The 25,712-nt window shown below is 42.0% G+C and overlaps 2 protein-coding genes across 3 annotated transcripts; one reads left to right on the forward strand and one right to left on the reverse strand.

Annotated features, from left to right (window-relative positions):
* Nucleotides 1-1,810: 1,810 nt before the first annotated feature.
* Nucleotides 1,811-7,772, reverse strand: LOC135465934 (clumping factor A-like). The gene is made up of 3 exons (XM_064743319.1): nt 7,633-7,772; nt 7,114-7,247; nt 1,811-2,490 (listed from the first exon to the last, which is right to left on the reverse strand). Exons 1-3 carry the CDS (start codon nt 7,770-7,772, stop codon nt 1,811-1,813), a joined length of 954 nt encoding a protein of 317 aa, XP_064599389.1.
* LOC135481839 (uncharacterized) lies at nt 3,929-24,363 on the forward strand. 2 transcript variants are annotated; one of them, XM_064761564.1, is made up of 7 exons: nt 3,929-4,080; nt 17,830-18,183; nt 18,631-18,774; nt 19,207-20,346; nt 21,288-21,560; nt 21,810-21,935; nt 22,423-24,363. In XM_064761564.1, the coding sequence occupies exons 2-7, from the start codon at nt 17,907-17,909 to the stop codon at nt 22,617-22,619; spliced, it is 2,157 nt and encodes a 718-aa protein (XP_064617634.1). In that variant the 5' UTR covers nt 3,929-4,080; nt 17,830-17,906; the 3' UTR covers nt 22,620-24,363. The 2 variants fall into 2 exon arrangements, with proteins under 2 accessions (XP_064617634.1, XP_064617635.1); XM_064761565.1 differs by lacking the exon at nt 3,929-4,080 and adding an exon at nt 8,470-8,515.
* The last annotated feature ends 1,349 nt before the right edge of the window (nt 24,364-25,712 follow it).

The following is a 25,712-nucleotide window of genomic DNA, read 5'->3' on the forward strand; positions in this document are numbered from 1 at the left end:
TCCTTCGTGAACATGCAATTCTTGGTGCTGTACCTGTCACCATGTACGGGCTACATGCAATCAAATTCCGTATCACAGGTTACTCGTGATGCTGTGCTGGTCATCATTTATGCGCGATGCATGCAGTCAGGTCCTGGCTCTTCCCGGTTTCCTCCTATCATAATGCTGCCCTCCATCCTAAAATCTCACTCCATTCACAGATCATTCCTGATCATCAATGACAAGAAGTTGCATTTCACCGGTTACGCGTGACCATTTCTAGCGCTTTACTCTCTATGCTGTACATCTTTTGTTACATTATGTATGAGCACTACACAAAGGATTGTTGAACGTAGTTTACAAAAGTGTCGGTACTCATTAGGCCATTCTTGATGCCGTACCGGCCATCGCATATGTGAGGCATGCAATCAGACTCCATATCCCAGGTCATTCTTGATGCCGTACCGGCCATCGTATATGTGCTGTATGCAATCAGACTCCGTATTACAAGTTATTCTTGATGCCGTACCCGCCATCGCATATGGCGAGGCCAGGGGCCGTGTATTGACTTGTTTGTTGAATTAGATCAATGCGTTGGATATATGCAGTCAAAGCTCAACTGGGAGACATATCTTTTTTCGGCAACTTATATACTAGCATAGTACATGATTTGAATACTGATTTAAATCATTCGCCAAGAACATACCCCTGGCCTTCCCAACTTCATTGAAAATTGGCATCCTCATGTCTGTTTTGACGCATAGATCCATATCACAGTTCATTCTTGATGACATACCGCCCAGCCTGTACACGTGTAGCGTTCCCAGAGATCACTGAACAAATCATTCCGGTCGGCTAAGGCATTGTATTTACAGGAGTTATAATCTGTCTCTGAATCACATGTTCATGTGTGTGTAAAAAAGTGAAAAAGACACCATCGGGCCACGATATTATTAAAATTTGCAGTAACTCACAATTAAAAAAAATAACAAGTAGGACTAACATCTTTTATATTTTGTAGATCTGAAGAAGTTGTCTTTGACAACGATAATCTGATTTCCAAGATCGACACAGTTTATGCCGGATTAAAAGTTGTCTTTGACAACGATAATCTGATTTCCAAGATCGACGCAGTTTATGCCGGATTATTAAGTTAATGGAATCTGCAGTTAGAGATGGTAAAATAGCGGGCTTGGCTGGTAATATTGCAGGCGTAGCTGGTAATATTGCAGGCATAGCTGGTAATATATCCAGCGTAGCTGGTAATGTGGCGGGCGTAGAATTAAGTCACAAGAACAGACTGGTTTACATCATTATAGAAAATGTGTTCTCGACTAAGTGTGAGGCCTCAATAATTCCTTGGCAAATTCTATTCAATGAAATACCTCGCATTTGCCAACGACGAATGTGCTTCCCCCTACAAATGACATCAGAAAGTTGATTTAAGGCTGCAAGAGTACTCTCCCTTGCAAAAACTATTGTGTATCGCCATAAAGTTTGGGATACGGAGTCTTTAAGGACAATATAAGGCATAGGCCTCGAGAGATATTTTATACTGCATCATTCCTCATCACAACTTAGTGAACTCAGTTCAAATATAATCAGCGTAAATGCATTCCTACACTACAGTACTCGTAGTAAAATTTCCCACTACTTTACCTAGTATGGCCACCCGTGATTCCACTTTCACTTGCTATTTTGTTCGAAATCTCACTTCGCCGTTTTCACCTTGACGTTCAGTTAAAGTTTGGATTGTAATCCTCCTTAGTTCACATAGTGTACATCTTATTCGCATCTTTATGCAGAGAAAGAATGACGCCTATTTATTATTTCATACTGGGGCGAAAAGACGTGTACCTTCACGAGTTCGAATCTTTTGCTTTGGAAGCTTCCGTCTGGGGCACTGATGTGAGAAGTGGTGTGAGGAGGGGCCTGACGAGATCGTCTGACGCGTGGGCTGACGAGTGATCTGACGTGTGGGGTTTGACGAGTGGTCTGACGTGTGGTAGGACGAGTGGTCTGACGTGTGGTCTGACGTGTGGTATGACGAGTTGTCTGGCATGTGGTCTGACGAGGGGTTTGAGGAGAGGTCTGAGGAGGAGTCTGACGTGGGGCCTGACGAGGGGTCTGACGAGTGATCTGATGTGGGATCTGAGTAGGGATTTGAGGAAGGGCCTGACGCGAGGTCTGACGTGGGATCTGACGAGGGGTATGACGCATGGTTTGACGAGATGTCTGAGGAGGGGTCTGACGAGTGGTCTGACGTGGGGTCTGAATAGGGGTTTGAGGAAGGGCCTGACGGGAGGTCTGACGTGGGGTTTGACGAGGGGTAAGACGAGGGGTATGACGCATTGTTTGACGAGAGGTCTGAGGTGGGGTCTGACGAGGGGTATGACGCATGGTTTGACGAGAGGTCTGAGGAGGGGTCTGACGGGTGGTCTGACGTGTGGTCTGAATGGGGTTTTGAGGAAGGGCCTGACGCGAGGTCTGAGGAGGGGTCTGACGAGGGATCTGACGAGAGGTCTGATGAGTGGTTTACTGATGGAACTGACGGCTTAGTTTTTCATCTTTTTAGATATATGTCAAAGAAAGTTTACCTAAACTCCAACTATTTTTATTTCAACTGTTTTTCATGAAGATATATAGGCCTAGGCCTAGAACATGATGTAATGGATCTGTACGATAGTGCGTTTATTATGTGTGTAGAATATTCGGTGGGTTTGTAGGAACGTTGTATGAAGAAAGCTTGGAAATGGGAGATAACTCTGTCTAACATATTGAACTGTTACACCTGCGTGCATATGTATGTAGAGCATACAAGCGTCTTTTTGTATTCTAGCAGACTCTTTCCTGCTGTTGAAGTGAGAAAAAATCTTCACACAAACGCAAGGTGTACAGCCCAAAAAGAAATCAATAAAATCATATTTAAGAACATATTTTGACCGCATTTTTGGCAGGTTCCGCAAAACAGAAAGCAATTCATGGGTCGTACAAATCGTACAAAGCCAGGTGGCGATGTCTGCCGGCAATTTGCGAATGGAAATTACATGTAGCACATTGAGCAAAACCACATAATTTAAAACCATTATAAATATCCACTTAAGATTTCCACGTGAGTGTTGTCATTTCATTAAAAACTTCAAAATGAATGCTATATTCCAAATGGGTGAATCAAACAGCGGCCACGCTCAAGCTCCTTTACCCTGCTGTAAATGTATGTGTACATAGGCTAAGTAAGGGATATTCAAGCTAGTATCTGGAGTATATATAGATGTAAGTGGTACTTTACACCGTGTAACATTACATTGTCTTGTTGCATATTACTTTTTCGTGGCTGGATGTGCGGATCATTTATCTATCTCATTTCATATTAATCAGAACGAAACAGTCAGTAGACATCAAATAATAAACGGAATATTATTCGGTACATATTCTTGGCGTGGCCTATGTAAACCGCATAAGACAATATTCCGGTGCCACTGGTTCTGTGGCTAGGCTAATTGCCGTACGGCCAACACTCTGAAAACTAATCTGTTCCACGGGAGTAAGTTGTGTTTGCTGAGTGATGGGAGAGAAGATTTTGGGAAGCTTAATTTCAATCGGCTATATAACCTAGATATCCCATGTAACTTGCAGAAAAAATATTCTTTAATTAAAGCCTTATTTGGTTTTGGATCCTAGTCTACATAAAAAGGGTAAAAACGGCGTCGTTAAACACTACGTGATGGCCACGGGCGAGTACGGTTACGAGATACGGCGTGTCACACGAACTTCATCGTAGCCTACCGGGCAAGGCTACATGGGTGTAAGCTTCTATGCACTGCAAATGTAGTTGTGACTGCTCGGCCCAGAGTATAGGCCTTGTGCCCCACTTTTGTCGTTACTTTAACTACCTTCGCTTTACGTTCTGTTTCCCTATTTTATTAACATGACAAAGTATGTAAGAGTTTTAACGAAATGTTGTAGTTTGTAATTTTGCCTGTCTCAATTCATGAACTGCGCATCTTGAATACGCAAACGCGGCTCTGAATCCGCACTATGATCTCACGTCATGGCCGTTGAGAAACGGGCTAGGAGTTGCTGGTTCCGAATGTCTTCACGGTAAGTCATTTTACTCGCGACTCGATGCATCCTGCGGTATGATTTTTGCTATATTATAAAGGGCATTGTTAGGGTTATGTCAAGATATGAGCCGATCAGTGCTTCAGGTCATACTTTTTGAAATATCCGTTATTGAAACACAATTCTTTCTTCGGACTCTCAGCCTCGAAATCAGCTGATAGCCACTGCGACTAAGAATAGATTGACCTATTTTTTGTTTATCTGGGTCTTGTCTGATCTACATGTCATCTCGAGTCGCAATTCTTATTTTCTCCCTTGCACAAAAAGGTTTCTGCAGGATATGTTAATTTGCCTTATATCTGATTTGTTTTAACTGGTCCAAACTATTACAAATCTGCCAGATATAACAGGCGTCATCCATCAGCAAAGAACTTGGTCAGAGGTAAAGGTCAAGGCCATTTAATGCACCAACCTAGATTTAAGCATGATAATTGATTTAGTAACGTTTCCAGAGAAACTGCAGAAAAATATTGTAGCTTGGCGGCATAAAGAAATTTCCTCTGGCGGACCACAACCTCTGCATTTCACCAAATCGCCGTACGACCACATAAGATATATATGCCTGTGACGTCGTCTTCTGTTATACATTTGAGAACTGTAATGGAATCTAAATCGTGAAGAATTCTATTATCCACAGAGTAATTTTCTTTGCGTCAATCCAGACCCTTTTTCGTAGAAAACCAGAATACGTACTGAAAATACTCGTGCATTGCACCTCCCACCATTCTCCCTGGCCCCAACCCACCACCACCAACTTTCCACATTGTCTTTCTCAACAATTTTCCACAAGAAGCGTCATTTGTCTGTATAGGTCTCATGAGTCATAAAATGACACAGTGTTTCAGTTTTAGCAATTAAGCACTCAGATACTTTCTTTTCAAACCCACAAGTTCAAAACCTTCTCATTAATAAACCCCTTCTAGCACTCACCCCTGCATTATGTGCAACATTGAAGGACAACACTAACTGCAGAATTTCTGGCACATGCTGTACATAAAATACTTAAATTGATAATTACTTGAGCCCTTCCTCTCTCCATCATTTACACTCTGTGGATACTCCAAACACTTCAGTTTCTATGTTCAGCTGAGTTTGAACATACATTTACAGATATTGAGTTTGGCAGATTTTTCTTTTTTGGCAGTTTTTGAGATGTGCATGGAGTTTCCCCTGACCACTGCCTAGGGCCTACATACATGTAACTTTCTCCCATCGATATCATTGTCCCAAACACTAATCAAAATGTAATGTGGCTGAGGCAAGTTGAGACTTATCTCTGGATCAAAAGACTAATAATTAATACCAATAGGTAAATTTGTACCCCAAGCATAATCGTTAAAACCAGGTGTTTTCATATATATATGCATATATAACATGCAGGCCACAGCAGGTGTAATATGTGAAATTGTGCATTCATAAATCTCAGAGAAACCGTGTCTAGAGTTTCATTGTGAAATAACTCAGTTATATCAAGATATTTGAACACAGCTCTATCTATTATACCCTTGACTTTCTCCCCTGGACCTTAAATAATCATTGAAATACCCAAGTGTTGTCATTAAAGATGAGTGTCTGTGAAAATGTGTTTCTTTAGCACAGAAACTGACTTAGTTGAAGCTGTTTCATGTACAGTAACACTGTGCACTATTTCCAACATTTTGGCCCAAATGAGTTCATCAGACTTTTGTCAGTCACTGATGATGTGGTGAACAGTTAAGTGAAAATCTGCTTTATTGGCAAACTCCAGTGGAGCTTGTTCACTGATGTTTTGTTCATTTTGTATTGCATGATTATGTGTAGTTTGGGAGTTGTCAGTATACGAATAGGATATATGTACATCTATATACAAGTATATGGGAACCATGTTCATATTTTGATGGAATAATTCTACTTGTCTTACTGATACAGGTAAAATTTGCATCTGGTTTCTTTGTGATTGGATCAGAATGTGCATGTTTTTATTTAGACGATGGTGGCTTAGATTTTATTTAGATTTTATGAAGGACGATCCGTGTGTGGTACTGTTATGTGGAAAATTTTGAAGTCATTGAGAATTTATAGTGCTGATAGGAGTTTCGAAAACTTGAATAGTTGATATACATGTAAGACTTGGGAAGATTTTGATCATTAGGGAATGGAAAAACTCTCTCTTAGTGTTTACTACTAACTTTTTGAATTAGGTCAGTCGGTAGCATGCCAGGAACTAGCCTATAATGACAGGCAGTTTTTGTTCTTCCTTAAACAGAGCCACACACTTCATTTTTAGGCAGGTGTTTAGGGTTTTGCCCCATTTTGTATTGTGGTAAGTTTCGTGCTGTTTTCACCCCTACAGTGATTATGTATTCAGACTTTACACACTTCACTATTATTTACCAGTCGGCTTTAATAAAACTGTTCCTTGAGTGGTGGAGCTCAAATCACAGCCATCTTTCTAAACAGATCACATAGTTCTGCTTGTTTTTGGTCAAGTAGTTGGCTACACTTGTGACGTTTAAAGCATGACAATTTACGATGATACACAGGGGCATATGCCTAACTCCACTAGTGTACACATGTTGTGAAACACGAATTGTCCACACTCTGTGGTTCTTTCCTTGCAGTACTAGTATTAATCATAATGTTGTAATGCACAGTTGTGCACATTTTGTCATTGTGCACACGGTGTTGTTGTACTGTGGTGTACTTAAAGCAGGTTAACAGATACACTTCCAGGTACCCTTTTGGTCAGTGTGTACAATTCTGTACACCTGCAGATTCACTTTTATGCACTTGCTGGTACACTTTTATGCACCTATACTAATACACTTCTTTGTTTGCACTTGCATGACTATTACGATAAATGTTTGTACTTCAGTGTATATTGCTAAGGTGTCAACAATCATCTTTTCCTTTGGACATGCAACAACTGTAGTGGCCTTTATATGTGATATATAAACAAAAACTGTGTGAAGGTTTTGCATTATATGTTAATCTTGACACCTGTGTTCATTGCACATCTCCCTGCACACTTGCCATAGTCCACATGTCCAGTGATGTAGGTGCTTCCTGCACACTTGCCATAGTCCACATGTCCAGTGATGTAGGTGCTTCCTGCACACTTGCCATAGTCCACATGTCCCGTGATATAGGTACTTCCTGCACGCTTGCTGAATGCCAAGTCAAAAAGCCATAATCAAGTATGATTATCTCACTAATCACTAAAACTCAAGTTTCATTACCGGTATTTAAGTTTAACATCTTAACATTGCATGCATTCTTATATCCTTACATAAATCTGTCCAGATGCTTTGTTTATCAAGAGTTATCCTCGCCAGAAATTTAGATGTGATAGCATTATTTAAAGTAGGCCCGTACGTAGATATTTTTCCCTCGACAACTAATCTGAGGAGAATAGAAAAAACCTTTGTTTGTGTCAAATGAGGTTAATATATGGATATGGTCGCTCAAGTGGAAAAGGCTCGGGCAGTTAGCGAAGCCGTAAACACGGTTCGGGAGGTCAGGGTGATCTGTGTCGAGGGAACCAGTTCTGACCTCGACTGACATCCCGGCTCTGTCGGCTGCGCTTTGTCACTCACAAAGAGGGCTGCAGCCTCTGGTACCGTAGTCAGCACTGCTGCAGCTGCCGCTCTCGTCGAAATAAAGCCAATGTTAAGCTTTTGTGGTTTGCTCATGGCTCAGTGTGGCGCTTTTGTAACGATAGTATGAAGTGATTTAAAAAAAAGAAAGTATCACTTTTACATCAGATAAGGCTAGAGAAGGTACGGTCGAGAGACCGAGGGGAAATAAACTTAGTCAGTTGGCTGGAATCATTTTAAATCAATGAATGAACAAAACTCGATCACAATACCATGGTGTAATGCAAAGTTAACAGATAACTTGCGGTGTAATTGGTAGTAAAGAAAATTCAGAATTTCTTTATGGTTATATAATTTGACTAAACAGGTGTGCGAGAGAGCTCTGCAGCGCTCATAGCTTTATGAAGTTATGGTAGATACTAGAGTTACTACGATTTATTGGAGTTAGTTTTCACACGGCGGCCGTACCATTGTGTTAGAGTCACGATATTTGTAGCACACTATACAGAGTATATATCACCTTTGTCGATCTACTGCCCATAGGGATCGAAACAGAAAACTAGCGATTCTCTGACTTTTCTCAGTGGCTCATTAGCTGTCACCTTTCGTAGAAGTTATATGGTTTGACCCTTCTCTGAACACATGCGCTTTGCCACGTGCTTCTCCCATTGGTGCAATATGACGGATAGGTTACCACACAGACCCAGCTATAAATAGCCACCAATCAGAGTGCGCGCTGGTCTAGACACGCCCACATGGTGCCGGCCTCGCCGACATGAAATCAGCTGATCGACAGAGAAAGCCGGCATGAAGTATTACAGCGAATTCACGTCTTCTCGGTAAAATCCGGATTTTCTTTTGAGTTTGTTGTTTAGCTGAATGGAATTTCTGTGAGAATAAGATGTGTTTTTTGTGTAAATTGCCTGGATTTAGGAGTATGTTGTGTATGGGTGTTTTAAGTAGGGGGATTTCATCGGAAAGACGCCGATCGTTATGGGCCGGTGGTGATTAGAAGTGTCAACCTCCAACCTCCCAAGGCCTTTGTGTGGTTTGTTGAGCTCTGACGGGCAGGGTTTTTTTTTATATTACTGGAGAGATTAAATTGCCCAATGTACATTGTATCGTATCGAGCTCAGAGGGCATGTGGACGAAATCTGAACCCATGAATGTGTACATTAGTAGATCTTCATTTCTACAGTTTCTTATTTCACTGAGTCATATTCGTTGATAATTTTAAAGCAGATTTCTAAACAAAATTGTCTTTAAACTCTTTCTCTCAGTAAATAAATCGAGTTTAAATATCATAGTTATGGAAGTACATGCCTAGCTGCCTTTGTGACATATGGGATATCACTTTAAATCCCTGTAGTGTAGGGCGCTTATTTACAATTTTAATTCATTTATACATGTATAACTGGAAAGACCCCTTCAGCATGTGCTCACTACCCACGCTCTGTGGTAGATAGGACTAGTGACAATCCATGCTCTGTGGTAGGTGTGACTAGTGACTACCCATGCTCTGGTAGATGTGACAAGTGACTACCCATGCTCTGGTAGATGTGACTAGTGACTACCCATGCTCTGGTTATGTGATTAGTGACTACCCATACTCTGTGGTAGTTGTGGTTAGTATCTACCCATGCTTAGATGTGGCTAGTGACTACTTATGCATTGTAGTATATGTGACTAGTGACTATCCATGTTGTGTGGGAGATGTGACTAGTGACTACCCATGCTCTGTGGGAGACATGACTAGTGACTACCCATGCTCTAGTAGATGTGACTAGTGACTATCCATGCTCTAGTAGATGTGACTAGTGACTACTCATGCTCTGTGGGAGATGTGACTAGTGACTACTCATGCTCTGTGGGAGATGTGACTAGTGACTACTCATGCTCTGTGGGAGATCTGACTAGTGACTACCCATGCTCTGTGGGAGTTATGACAAGTGACTACTCATGCTCAGTGGGAGATGTGACTGGTGACTATCCATGCTCTAATAGATGTGACTAGTGACTATCCATGTTCTGTGGTAGTTGTGACTAGTAACTACATGTAGCTATACTTAAGATTGGATAAAATATGTTAATTTTCTGCCAGCACTGCTTTTTATTTGAGTACATGTGTATAGTGGTGTTAGAAATCTGTTGTTTATCTAAAACCTACAACATTAGTGATACAGTACACATGTGTGTAGTGGTGTCAGAAATCTGTTGTGTATCTAAAACCAACAACATTGGGGATACAGTACACATGTGTATTGGTGTTAGAAATCTGTTGTTTATCTAAAACCTACAACATTAGTGATACAGTACACATGTGTATAGTGGTGTCAGAAATCTGTTGTTTATCTAAAACCAACAACATTGGTGATACAGTACACGTGTATAGTGGTGTCAGAAATCTGTTGTTTATCTAAACCCCACAACATTGGTGATACAGTACACATGTACATGTGTATAGTGGTGTCAGAAATCTGTTGTTTATCTAAAACCAACAACATTGGGGATACAGTACACATGTGTATAGTGGTGTCAGAAATCTGTTGTTTATCTAAACCCCACAACATCGGTGATGCAGTACACATGTACATGTGTATAGTGGTGTCAGAAATCTATTGTTTATCTAAAACCCACAACATTGGTGATACAGTACATGTGTATAGTGGTGTCAGAAATCTATTGTTTATCTAAAACCCACAACATTGGTGATACAGTACACATGTGTGTAGTGGTGTCAGAAATCGGTTGTGTATCTAAAACCCACCACATTGGTGATGCAGTACACATGGACATGTGTGTAGTGCTGTCAGAAATCTGTTGTTTATCTAAAACCCACAACATTGGTGATACAGTACACATGTGTATAGTGGTGTCAGAAATCTGTTGTTTATCTAAAACCAACAACATTGGTGATACAGTACACATGTGTGTAGTGGTGTCAGAAATCGGTTGTGTATCTAAAACCAACAACATTAGTGATGCAGTACACATGTGTGTAGTGGTGTCAGAAATCTGTTGTTTATCTAAAACCAACAACATTAGTGATACAATACACATGTGTATAGTGGTGTCAGAAATCTGTTGTTTATCTAAACCCCACAACATTGGTGATACAGTACACATGTGGTGTCAGAAATCTATTGTTTATCTAAAACCAACAACATTGGTGATACAGTACACATGTGTATAGTGGTGTCAGAAATCTATTGTTTATCTAAACCCCACAACATTGGTGATACAGTACACATGTACATGTGTATAGTGGTGTCAGAAATCTGTTGTGTATCTAAAACCCACCACATTGGTGATGCAGTACACATGTACATGTGTGTAGTGCTGTCAGAAATCTGTTGTTTATCTAAAACCAACAACATTGGGGATACAGTACACATGTGTATAGTGGTGTCAGAAATCTGTTGTGTATCTAAAACCCACCACATTGGTGATGTAGTACACATGTGTGTAGTGCTGTCAGAAATCTGTTGTTTATCTAAAACCAACAACATTGGGGATACAGTACACATGTGTATAGTGGTGTCAGAAATCTGTTGTTTATCTAAAACCCACCACATTGGTGATGCAGTACACATGTGTAGTGCTGTCAGAAATCTGTTGTTTATCTAAAACCTACAACATTAGTGATACAGTACACATGTGTATAGTGGTGTCAGAAATCTGTTGTTTATCTAAAACCTACAACATTAGTGATACAGTACACGTGTATAGTGGTGTCAGAAATCTGTTGTTTATCTAAAACCAACAACATTGGGGATACAGTACACATGTGTGTAGTGCTGTCAGAAATCTGTTGTTTATCTAAAACCCACAACATTGGGGATACATTACACATGTGTAGTGGTGTCAGAAATCTGTTATTGTGTATCTAAAACCCATAACTTGGTGATACAGTTCACATGTGTATAGTGGTGTCAGAAATCTGTCAATGTGGCTGTCAGTGTGGTTTACGTAAATTATGTATGATGTAAAGCTTTTGGGGAGTCAGTTGTCACAGATATATTGTAGCTGTTGTGTCAGGTGTGTTGTCACAGTGTCACACCATAAAAGTCACCATAAAATTTGTCCATAACTAACTTGCTCATTTTTCTCATTCTGAGAGTTCTGTTGATTTTAGAAAGTATGTTTTGATGTTTACTTAGAACACGGGGTGATATTATACTGGAAAGTTGTAAGTTTTAGCACCAAAATAATATTTTGCAACATTTATTTACCTCTAAAAATGCACTTTCTGGGTGCAATATCGGTCATGTATGTACATGTATGCCTTCAAAGGTTTGATTTCTTCTAAATGAACAGATACTCCATGGAACTGTTGAGAAGTACTTCCATAGTAGCTTTTTCTGAGTGTACTATTTACTAGCAGATTGTTGAATCAGATAACAAGTACTGGCTGCTGTGTAGGGGGATACTAGTGCAGTGAGGGCCTGTGGAACATGTACATGTAGGTGATGTGTGGAGGTCTTTTGTGTCAGCTGAGTACTAAGGCTCTAAGACTAAGGATTGAGGAGTCACTGGGTTCAGAAGTTTGGTGAGAAAGTCAGGCCTAAGTTGGTTGGAGGGGGAGGGGGTGTAGAGCATTGCATCAGCTGGAGAAGGGCTGGCTCTTAGACCCCCATCACCATCCTCTCACCCTTTAAGTGCATACAGAACAGCACACTAAGTCTTCCCGGATGTGCATGGGTATATTTGGTAACATCATTCTTTTTTGTTGCTGTACTGTGGATGTATTGTGGATGAGTCCTCTATACCTGTACAAGGTTAAAGTTTTGTAACCGTTATGTAACCCTGACAGGGACTGGTCAGGTTTGGCTTGTTATCCTCGTATTCCCTGGGTAACCTGTATTTGTCATGTTGTTTGGTAACCTGTGACTAAAATGCTCACTACCACCAAACATTTAAGCTTGTACTTCTTACTTTGTGCCTTCTTATGTGTGCTTGTAAGAATGACATGTCCCTGATGACACAACCTGACCTGGCATTGTCAGCTGAGGTCAACCACTGATGGAAATGCCTGCCTAGGCAGCTGTGTGAGCAGCCAGTTGCTTATCTGAGTACTGGACTTTGCAGTATAGGTACATTTATGCGATTCTTCACACAAGCGTACACTAGTTGGTTAATGGTACTCTGAGTTTATGCCCCAAATCACTGCCAAACCTTGGGGGGTGAGTATTGTTAGCCGATTCTTAGAAATAACATATAGTTTATACCTACAACTTATAAGGTTGGAGGGAGTATTTTGGCTTGAAGCTCTGTTGGTGTAAAGCAGAAAAGTGGTCGGTGTTGTGAGCAGTACAGACCAGGTGAGAGCACACCTGTGGGGAACATGTGTTTGTACGTGTACATAGCGTAGGGTTACAGGTATGACAAGCGACCTTGCCCAGAGGAGATGACATTGTGTAAGCAGACCAACGCATGTCTTTCAATATACACATACCTGCACATGATATAATATGTCAGCATGATGTGGGCATTCTCAGTCTTAGTAGTTTGGTATATTCAGCCGTGCAGATGAGCGGTGCAGATAAGCGGTGCAGATCAGTCATACAGATCAGCGGTGCAAATAAGCCGTGCAGATCAGCCTTGCAGATAACTGACAGAGTGGCCAGGTATTCACCTGTTGATGTGTGCTGGGGTTTAGGAGTAGGCCTGGGCTGGGTTGTCTTGGTATCTGTACCTGACAGAGTGGCCGGGTATTCACCTGTTGATATATGCTGCGGTGAAGGAGTAGGCCTGGTCTGGGTTGTCTTGTTATCCGTACCTGACAGAGTGGCCAGGTATTCACCTGTTGATACATGCTGCGGTGAAAGAGTAGGGCTGGGCTGGGTTGCCTTGTCATCTGTACCAGACAAAGTGGCCAGGTATTCATCTGTTGATGTGTGCTGGGGTTAAGGAGTAGGTCTGGTCTGGGTTGTCTTATCATCTATACTTGACAACCTGGCCAGGTATTCACCTGTTGATGTGTGCTGGGGTTAAGGAGTAGGCCTGGGTTGTCTTGTCCTCAGTACCTGACAAAGTGGCCAGGTATTCGCCTGTTGATGTATGCTGCGGTGAAGGAGTAGGGCTGGGCTGGGTTGCCTTGTCATCTGTATCTGACAGTGGCCAGGTATTCACCTGTTGATGTGTGCTGGGGTTAAGGAGGATTCCTGGGTTAGGTTGTCTTGTCATCTGTACCTGACAGAGTGGCCAGGTATTCACCTGTTGATGTGTGCTGGGGTTAAGGAGGATGCCTGGGTTAGGTTGTCTTGTCATCTGTACCTGACAGAGTGGCCGGGTATTCACATGTTGATGTGTGCTGGGGTTAAGGAGGATGCCTGGGTTAGGTTGTCTTGTTATCTGTACCTGACAGAGTGGCCGGGTATTCACCTGTTGATGTGTGCTGGGGTTAAGGAGGATGCCTGGGTTAGGTTGTCTTGTTATCTGTACCTGACAAAGTAGCCAGGTATCCACCTGTTGATGTGTGCTGGGGTTAAGGAGGATGCCTGGGTTAGGTTGTCTTGTTATCTGTACCTGACAGAGTGGCCAGGTATTTGACTTTTGATGTGTGCTGGGCTTAAGGAGTAGGCCTGGGTTGTCTTGTCATCTGTACCTGACAGAGTGGCTAGGTAATGATATGCTGATGTATGCTGGGGTTAAGCAGTAGACCTGCGCTGGGTGGGTTGTTTTGTCACCTGTACATGTACCTGAAGGAGTGACCAGGTATTCCAGGTATACCTGTTGATGTGTGCTGGAGTTAAGGGGTAGGCCTGGGTTTGGTTGTCTTGTCATCTGTACCAGTGGCTGGGTAGTCACCTTGAGTTGGTCACCTTGTAGCTCTGACACAGTTGGCAGCCTTTTCAAGTACCTGTTGTATATCATATTGCTTGTATCTTCATGGGGTCAGTGTTAGACGTACATGTACCTTCTATAGCCAACAGTTTGACCTAGGATTGTGTCAACAAGACAGAGATCGGTCCACACATGTACCTTACTAATGTATACACACATGCTGTTACAAGTACAATGAAGAATCAGTTGGCTACTGCATGCCCTGGAGCTAGAGGCCACTCTAGAGCCTCACCTACCAAGCTTACAGGTGCCATGTATAACTGTCCACCTTTTATACCTTCCAGGCTTTTTCCTGTTGGCAATATTGACATGGATTTACCCTGATGTTTACTTCAGCTGTACAAATACTGGCTGCAATACACTTGTTACCAAATAGCCTAATTGTGACCAGGTGGAGTTACATGTATGATAAAGGTTTCTCAGAGAGACTCACTTAGAATTCTGATGTACATGGGTATCCCTGCAGAAGGTTTCTCAGAGAGACTCACTTAGAATTCTGATGTACATGGGTATCCCTGCAGAAGGTTTCTCAGAGAGACTCACAGAGAATTCTGATGTACATGGGTATCCCTGCAGAAGGTTTCTCAGAGAGACTCACTTAGAATTCTGATGTACATGGGTATCCCTGCAGAAGGTTTCTCAGAGAGACTCACAGAGAATTCTGATGTACATGGGTATCCCTGCAGAAGGTTTCTCAGAGAGACTCACTTAGAATTCTGATGTACATGGGTATCCCTGCAGAAGGTTTCTCGGAGAGACTCACTTAGAATTCTGTTGTACATGGGTATCCCTGCAGAAGGTTTCTCAGAGAGACTCACTTAGAATTCTGATGTACATGGGTATCCCTGCAGAAGGTTTCTCGGAGAGACTCACTTAGAATTCTGTTGTACATGGGTATCCCTGCAGAAGGTTTCTCAGAGAGACTCACTTAGAATTCTGATGTACATGGGTATCCCTGCAGAAGGTTTCTCGGAGAGACTCACTTAGAATTCTGTTGTACATGGGTATCCCTGCAGAAGGTTTCTCGGAGAGACTCACTTAGAATTCTGATATACAGTCAAACCTGTACCTACGGCCACCTGTAATCAGCGTCCATCTGCCGTAAGCGGCCATTCTCTGCTGCGACCAAACAATTTTCCATGTTGAATGACCTGTAATATGCGAGCACCTGTCCAACGCGTCCAACAGCCAATATATTTTGTCACCAAATTCTATATCAGCCTGCCCTGAGCGGCCGATACTTTCAACAGTAATGATGATTGGCGCATCGGACATTCAAGAATTTCAAAATGGCGTCCACCCGACTTCAATAGTTTTTGTACTGATTAAAAGTTACAACCTGCCACTTTGTGATGACAAGTGAAGTGTGAACATTATTGGTCAATAGCACTGAAGTCTGTTGTTCTTTAATCAGGCCTATCTGGTTATTGTCCGGACACCCCTGCACTGTGGCAGTGAATTAGTTCCATGCTGAGGTCCCCGCTATGAATGCCATAAACAGCGGGCAAACTCCGATATAATCAGATATAATCTGACCTCCTGTGGTTCCTCCCATGAATGGTTTTTTTGACAAATTATGTGGCTTGCTTGGCCATTATCTTTACAAGCAAATGGTGTTCTGTTTTCATTTCATGTGGCCAAACTTTTGCCTGTAGCGGACACATGGAGAAACCTGAAACTCTTTCTGTAATCGCCTGTTAAATGTGTGAAGTCCATAGGTCTACCCCACAAAACTTAAAATGATTAAGTTATTATTCTACTACAACAACCTGTCCTATGTGGCCAACTGTCATATGCAGCCACTTGTTACGTTTCCCTTCACTGGCCGCATACAACAGGTTTGACTGTACATGGATATCCCTGTAGAAGGTTTCTCAGAGAGACTCACTGAGAATTCTGATGTACATGGATATCCCTGCAGAAGGTTTCTCAGAGAGACTCACTGAGAATTCTGTTGTACATGGATATCCCTGCAGAAGGTTCTCAGAGAGACTCGCTGAGAATTCTGATCTACATGGATATCCCTGCAGAAGGTTTCTCAGAGAGACTCGCAGAGAATTCTGATGTACATGGATATCCTTGCAGAAGGTTTCTCAGAGAGACTCACTGAGAATTCTGATGTACATGGATATCCCTGCAGAAGGTTTCTCAGGGAGACTCACTGAGAATTCTGATGTACATGGATATCCTTGCAGAAGGTTTCTCAGAGAGACTCACTGAGAATTCTGATGTACATGGATATCCTTGCAGAAGGTTTCTCAGAGAGACTTACAGAGAATTCTGATGTACATGGATATCCCTGCAGAAGGTTTCTCAGAGAGACTCGCTGAGAATTCTGATGTACATGGATATCCCTGCAGAAGGTTTCTCAGAGAGACTCACTGAGAATTCTGATGTACATGGATATCCCTGCAGAAGGTTTCTCAGAGAGACTCGCTGAGAATTCTGATGTACATGGATATCCCTGCAGAAGGTTTCTCAGAGAGACTCACAGAGAATTCTGATGTACATGGATATCCTTGCAGAAGGTTCTCAGAGAGACTCACTTAGAATTCTGATGTACATGGATATCCCTGCAGAGGGTTTCTCAGAGAGACTCACTGAGAATTCTGATGTACATGGATATCCCTGCAGAGGGTTTCTCAGAGAGACTCACTGAGAATTCTGATGTACATGGATATCCCTGCAGAAGGTTTCTCAGAGAGACTCACTGAGAATTCTGATGTACATGGATATCTCTGCAGAAGGTTTCTCAGAGAGACTCACTAAGAATTCTGATGTACATGGATATCTCTGCAGAAGGTTTCTCAGAGAGACTCACTGAGAATTCTGTTGTACATGGATATCCCTGCAGAAGGTTTCTCAGAGAGACTCACTGAGAATTCTGTTGTACATGGATATCCCTGCAGAAGGTTTCTCAGAGAGACTCACTGAGAATTCTGTTGTACATGGATATCCCTGCAGAAGGTTTCTCAGAGAGACTCACTGAGAATTCTGATGTACATGGATATCCCTGCAGAAGGTTTCTCAGAGAGACTCACAGAGAATTCTGATGTACATGGATATCCCTGTAGAAGGTTCTCAGAGAGACTCACTGAGAATCCTGATGTACATGGATATCCCTGCAGAAGGTTCTCAGAGAGACTCACTGAGAATTCTGATGTACATGGATATCCCTGCAAAGGATCGTGTCTGCACATACATACAGGTTACATGTCCGTCACTTGTACAGTTGACTGACACAATACATGTTATGTAGTTCAGTGTTTGCATGCTCATCAGCTTTTGTTTGTTGATATGTTTGCAGAATCCCACTCAGGGGCCTCATGTAGGGTGAACTTCTCCAAGTAGGAGAACTTGTACTACAGCCTGCAGAAAGGCATCATGGTCTCTGCCAATTCCAAAGAGGTAGGGTCCAGCAAGGACCCCGAACAGGACTGCCTGGACCCCTCAGACCAGAATGCTCCCAGACTGGTGGAGCCTGTGGATGGAGGTTACGGCTGGGTCATCGTCTTCGCCTCTTTCATGTGTATGGTTATAGTGGATGGTGTGAGCTTTTCTTACAGTATCTTCAACCTGGAGATCAGAAAACACTTTGATGTGAAACTCTCTCAGTCCACATGGGTTGGTTCGCTGCTGTTTGGCTGTTACTTAGTGGCTGGTGAGTACTTCTCCCTTCTAACCTAAAATTTTTTTCCCACGAACTTACATGTACATGTACTATATTTACTTATAATATACTTACACATGAATACCTATACAGGTAATGGTGATTGACACGCTGCCATTTAGGGCAAGGGTAATCCATTTGGTCAAGCTGCACCATGAAGCTGAACATCAGCCTTGTCTCATCATGACACAAATTATTCATCAAGTGCATAGGCTCGTAAGGACTGAAGTGCTAATGCTCTTGAAAATGGAATGTCCCTGGTAATACCTATTCATTTATTTTATTTTATTTATTTTTTGTGCATTTTTTTTTTCCGTCTCTTTGTGGAAAGTGTATTGGTTTGTTGCAAATTTAATTAGCAACAAAAAGACTTTAAACTTACTCTTCTCCAGGACCCTGTGTGTGTGTGTTACAGATGTAGATATCTTTCGTTTTCAGGTCCCTTTGTAAGCATGTTGGCCAACAAGTATGGATGTCGTCGGATTACAATGGTGGGAGCAGTAATCTCTTGTGTGGCATTTGTACTCAGTGTTTTCTCTCCCAACATCGAGATGCTCATTGTCACTTACGGAATACTGGGTGGTAAGGATAAGATCAGCCTGCTGTAGTTTTTAACACCCCTCCACCGTATTTGGTGATGTGAAAGGTCTGCAGTCTTGATAGCTGTAGACACGTCAGAAAATTGCTGGTCATTCTTGGCACATAAACCTAGCCACTCTTGTAGGATTTGTAAGGGATGAGAGTAAGAGAATTGGGAAACAAGGAGACCAGTGGAGAACCCCAAATCCCAGCCATATAAAATCCTTGAGTGTGGGGTCCAAGATGAATCCCTAAGTCTGTGTACAGGTACACTGTAAATTAAGTTAATACAGTTTTTGTACATTGTATAAAGTTGAGATGAGTGGTGATATATTTGCGTCCTTACTTGACTTGAGGCTGTGTCACCAGTGTTTTCACAAACTTCGAAACATAACATTTTTATGTTGTAATTGACTGTGTTCTATTTCCTTATAGGTATCGGTTTTGGCCTGATCTACCTGCCAGCTATCGTGATTGTGGGTTACTGGTTTGAGAAGAAGAGGGCCTTTGCTACGGGTATTACTGTGTGTGGGTCCGGCATTGGAGGGTTCATATTCCCGGCCATCAGTGTGTATTTATTGGAGGAGTATGACTGGCGGGGGGCTACGGCTATCCTGGCTGGAATCATCCTTAACTGTGCTGTTCTTGGAGCATTATTCAGGCCACTGGAGCCTCCCAAAGTACGGCGAATGAAACGCGGGGTCGTCCATAGAGGACTCATCATGAAAGCCTTAATTGAAGAGAAAAAGAGACAAAGAACTATCTCCAATGGTTCGCTTGACAATTGTATTATTACAAAAGACAACAGAGTGATTAAAATAGACCAGATCAGCATCAGAAGTCGGAACGGGCTGATTCCGAGAATTAAAGAAACTCTGGGATTCAGCTCAAAGAGTTTGAATAAGAGTAAAAACAGCCTAGTCCTGCCTGGGATACCAGTATATATAGAAAATGGGACAATTACTGGAGGGGTGTATCGTCCGGCCAGCCGGGGCACTTCACAGCGACTGACAGCCATACCGCCACACATGCGCTCGGCAATGCGACCTCAGGTGCCATCTAGCAGCACCAGTACTGTCGGGGAGGAGGACGGGGCTAAGGGTGTGATGAATGGGAACTGTAATGTGCCTAAGGCCCAGAGCTATGACACAATTCCACTCAGCAATCAGTGGGACAGTCTAATGGATGTCCCCCTCAACACCTGTAAAAAAAGTCTCAGTTGTAACTCAATGAATAACCACCACAAGGTTTTGGCAAGCAGTTTTGTAAATATGCCTGTAACTGCGTGTGGGTCAATGTACTCTTCACAAGTAAAACTAGTACGATCTGCACGGTCCTTGTACGATAGTCAAGGAAACAAGAACAGTGTGGCTGTGGGCACGGCACTAGTTGCAGGTAGCGTGCTGAGTGTGCCCCAGTACAGTGCCAGCATTCAGAGCTTGGAATACATGTACCCAGAAGAACCCTCTTGTATGGCCAGTGCTTTACAGGTTGTCAAGAGGATATTTGATGTATCCTTGCTGAAGAGTCCCATGTTTGCCTTACTCTGTATCCTCAGTACAATGAGCATGTTAGGTAAGTGCAATTTTTGTCCTCATACATTCCAGACTGGCTACAAACCAGCTGTGTTATAATTGTGTGTATACTAAAAGTGACATTAATTTTCTTAGTGTGCTCTGTGGAGTTTCCAGTTATCTTACAGCTGAGAGTACACAGGACATCTTTATCTTATCTTGTGACATGGCTACTATGTACCACTACATTCTGGTAACTGAGAGCATACAGTATCCATGTCACAAGATAAGAAAAGGATCTCGTGTGTCCTACCACAAAATTCTGAGAGCACACAGTATCCATGTCACAAGACAAGACAATCTCCTGTGTCCTACCACAAAATTCTGAGAGCACACAGTATCCATGTCACAAGACAAGACAATCTCCTGTGTCCTACCACAGAATTCTGAAAGCACACAATATCCATGTCACAAGACAAAGATCCCCTTTGTCCTATCACTGCATTCTTAGAGCACACAGTATCCATGTCACAAGACAAGACAATCTCCTGTGTCCTACCACAGAATTCTGAAAGCACACAATATCCATGTCACAAGACAAGACAATCTCCTGTGTCCTACCACAGAATTCTGAGAGCACACAATATCCATGTCACAAGATAAGACAAAGATCTCCTGTGTCCTACCACAGAATTCTGAAAGCACACAGTATCCATGTCACAAGACAAAGATCCCCTTTGTCCTACCACTGCATTCTTAGAGCACACAGTATCCATGTCACAAGACAAAGATCCCCTTTGTCCTACCACTGCATTCTTAGAGCACACAGTATCCATGTCACAAGACAAAGATCCCCTTTGTCCTACCACAGCATTCTGAGTGCAAACAGAATCCACTTCACAAGAGACCTCAGCATACTTCATTATCTAGTGGTAAGAACATGCCATCGCTGATGACCTGTTGACAGCTGTTTTTCAGAGTGAATTTTTTTGTATGTTTCAGGGTTTTTCATTCCCTTCATATACATCCAGCCCTTTGCAGAGACGGTAGTGGGCGTGGATACCAAGGATTCTGCCTTCCTCTTGTCCATCATTAGCATTGCTAACACGGTAGGCCGGGTGATTTCAGGCTGGGTCGCTGACCGCCCTTGGGCCAACTCGCTGATCATCAACAACATGGCGCTTGTTTTGGCTGGACTTCTCACTTGTATTGTGCCTTTTTGTACAAGCTATGCCCTGCTTTCGGCTTTTTCCGTCTGCTTTGGAATATGCATAGGTGAGCTGGTGTGCATAATTGCCCTATAACATTTAGTGTGAGATTTGTGGGATACATCTCCGGACCCCACATGTTTTATCTAGATTAAGTATTTTCAGCATATCTGATCTGACATGACTTGGTGGATGGATCGGTTAGTTTTTCTTCGTTTTGACCATGCTGTCTGTTCTGTGTATAGAGACTGACATATTCTCTTCTGTGTCATACTTTTATGGTACTTACCATGTTTTTCTTTACTTTGGATTTCAGCAACATTTGTGTCTCTGCGCTCAATTTTGCTGGTGGACCTTCTTGGGCTCGAAAAGTTGACAAACTCATTTGGGTTGCTGATTCTGTTTCAGGGGGTAGCCACCATGGCTGGCTCACCTTTAGCGGGTAAGTCAGACCTAACACCTGACAAAAGTGTTTGATAAAACGTTATGAATGCTCAGACAGGTTCCTGATAACAGTGGCTTTGTAATACTCCCAAATATTGTGTCCGTTGCCTCAAGCAAGGACAATATTTTCTATAAGCTGATCTCGAGAGTTGAGACGACAGATAACACACGTCCTACTGGCTTGGAAACCTTTCATTGAACCACTTTCATTATCAGAAGTAACATCTTGTTCTCTTATGAAAATACCAAGTGGACATGTTTGCTGTGTATGTGTATAGTCATATAGACTGATAAGAAATGTTAGTTATGCATGAGTGGAACTTGTAAGACAATCTTATTTGCTTTATCAGTGTACATTGTATGTGTAGTTCAGGATTGTTTGATACTGTTCCTGCTATATCTTCCCTAAAGTTTTATTTACTGTGTTTCTTGCGATATATAATGAAGGATGGCATCTTAATCTGGCGTTTGCTTTTCTCTTGTAGCGACCGTCTTCGAATCCACAGGGAATTTGAATGACTCCTTCTACATGGCTGGAGCTCTCATAATACTGTCTGGAGCACTGGGGTTTCCTCTGCGCAAAATAAAAGACTGGGAAGAGTCGCGGAGAGCCCCTCCTTTACCGGAGAGTGTTCCCGTGACAGAAACCATCCATCTGGAGTCTGTGGACACGGACATTTGAACTGGCGTGCTGTGTTTTGTGAAGACATTCACTGAAGCAATATGCCTGTGCTTGTTAATATGGGAGACGCACACTAATGAACATACAAATGCATATATACAGAGATTCATATATACAAATATATATATATTACACATAGTATTTTTAAATTCTCAGTGTAAACTTGGATTATGCGATAGTTGTTGGACTGGCTACCCTCTAGTGTTCTGTGCGATGAAAAGAGCAGATGTCATGACCCCTGACCTCTGACCTGACCTGCTCTTCTTTAGTCGGGCAGCTCTGTGAGTGAGTGTAGGCCGCAGATGGTGATGGTGAATGCAGGATGCTGACAGCTAGGTGCTCCAGATTTGCTATGTTGTATTTGCCAGCCACTTGTCATAGGAGGAGCTGTCCTGTCATAGGGACCATGGTAGCATAATACTTGAAATGAGAGAAAGGCAGACAGAGAGAGAAAGAGAGGAGGTGGATGGGTGGATTCGGTCAATACCAACAGGGTTAACTGCACCCGATATTTGGTGGTTCTGGACTGTAGACAAGTTTTCGCAACACACTGTCATTTTTTCTCTTGGTTTGTCAATATTTGCTGGTATGTTTGTCTACATGTATATAGATGTGAGCTATATATCTTTTAACATCTCTCATACAATTGGAGGCAGTGTGTGCCAGTGATATTGTCAATGTCATTTTGCTGACTATTTTCTCCACTGTCCTGCATGAGGTTACCCTTGATCCATGATCTTACCCTTGATCAGTGATCTTACCCTTGATCCATGATCTTACCTACCATTTGGGCACTTACAACTGGCCAAGTGATTCCTGGATAACGCCAGTACTTAATCATGCACACACATGTTTCACTCTAAGTGTTCACTGAAGAAGCTCTGTAATTGTTGTGTTCTTGATGGTTGTTTTCTTTCTGCTGTTCAATTTATTTCTTTAATATAAAAAGTGCATGCTCTTTAAATCTACTTGAAAAGTTTTTAGCTCATGAAGTAGATAAGTTTATTAATATTTTCTTTCATTTTGTTGGAATATTCATGCAATAACCATATACATTAATAAAAGTCGATGAGTCTTTTTCATGGTTAGTGATTAAATCTCCTATTAGGTCATGGATAAATCTGGTTAATGTGGACTGACTGCAGACTGCTGAAGGGAGGTAACTCTGTGTGTAGTCTTACTTGTAACAGGTTATGAATTGCCTTAAGTCTGTTAAGTCTGTGTAGTGCTCTTGAGATATAGTCATATTGTTTTCCTTTATACATGTATTTTGTGTATTTTGTATATTTGTTTTATTCCATAGAAGAAGTGATATTAGGGAGTAGGAGAGAAGTCTCCTCTGTGAATGGTTTACCTGTGCATACGTGCACTTAGATCATGTAGCCTTCAGTTCTGTTGTCTGTTAGTCATCAGATATTTTCCTGCATTGGGTGTGGGGGGAGACTTGAATGTGAAGGTGAAAATATGGCAGTGTTGCCTTGATTTAGTAGTATGTTGCACAGTTTTAGGTGAATGATCCTGGATGTATTATTTTCTTGGTTTATCAAAACCTGTTACAACATTGTCTGTTGTTGTTATTGCTGCTTTTAGTGCTTGTGAGTTAGTCAGATCCTTTGTTTTGATCCATTTTGTTAAATAGGTTTGACACTCCAGTATTTATTACTTGTGCTATTGTAGCCTGATTTTTCTCTGGTAAAAATCACCCCCTCCCCTCCTGCCCACAGTCTCGGCCCACCCCTTCCCCCACCCCCAAGTGGACTCACTTGGTTGTGGTTATATAAACCTTAGAGGCCAGTCATTCAGAAGTGTACTACAGTTAAGCCAGACTTAACCTCTATACCAGTCTTATTGTTAGGTAACGGCCGTTTGATCCAGACTAATGTTAATACTGGGCTGAACTGTTAATACACTTTCAGACAGCTGAATTAAGGATACTGTCCACAGCTCTATACCCTAAACGGTGGAGCTGCCTTTGTGGGCATAAACGGTGTCCCAGTGTTAACCAGAGTTGTTAGATACTGCCGGATTTGTTAGATTAGTACCTATGTCATTTTGACAGTACTGAAAAAAGTGTCCACATAAACCTGTAGGGTTTATACTTTCATAGGAGAGAGTTAATGATTATGAGATAATAATGCAAGTCTGTGAGTCAGCTACCACCTATTTTGTTGGAGGCCTGGTGGTTGGGAGTTCTAGATGGAGCATGACTCTGAAGTCGCTGGTTCAAAGCTCAGCCTGTTTTCAGCACTAGACTTAGTGCTTTTCCCAGAAAGCGTAATTCCTAACAGGGAGAATACTGTCACCTCTTTCCTTGTTTGGAGCATAGATTTCTGCTTTATGTATATCACCTTTCATTTCCTTCATACATTTTGCATGCAGTATTCATGTATACATGTTTACTGCATGTGCAAATAGTTTGAATATGTAAGTCAGTGATGTTTACCAGTTGTATGTGAAGAATTAGGCTTGAGCAGATGTGATCACCACAAGATGTCGCCTCAGTTAATAAGCTACTCGTATTCATGCTGGAGATTTTGCGTTCTTTATGATGTTTGTTTATATTATAGTGTACAGAGTGTACATGTCTGGTGGCTGATAATGCTGTCAGGGACACACATGATCCTGTAAACCCTGCTTGTTATGATGTCTGCCTATTGTTCTCCCTCTCACCTGTTCATGTCACACTCCATTGCATTAGCAAACATCCCCATTTATTGTGTACCTTGGTATACTACATTGTACATATATCTCTGCCCTGCCCCCAATTACCCCCCCCCCCACCCCCACCCCCAGCCCGCCCCGCCCCGCCCCATGATGCCATTGTTTTCTAGTTATTATATATTTTTGGCCATGTGTTTGTTGTCAGATCCAAGCTGTACATATTGTACCCATAAAGGTGTACATTATTCCTGTTTTGTTGCTAGATGTGTAAAATATTCAATTGATGAATTTCCGTTTACCGTGTACATGTACAAGTTTTGTATGGTCAGGTCAATCCATATATGTTTTATACAGGGTGTTATATAGGTAGATGTGTTGTAGTTTGTGTAGCAGTGTCAGTCTAATGCAGATTACATAACAGTGTCTGAGGTG

This window comes from Liolophura sinensis, chromosome 1, assembly GCF_032854445.1.
Source record: "Liolophura sinensis isolate JHLJ2023 chromosome 1, CUHK_Ljap_v2, whole genome shotgun sequence".
NCBI lineage: Eukaryota > Metazoa > Mollusca > Polyplacophora > Chitonida > Chitonidae > Liolophura > Liolophura sinensis.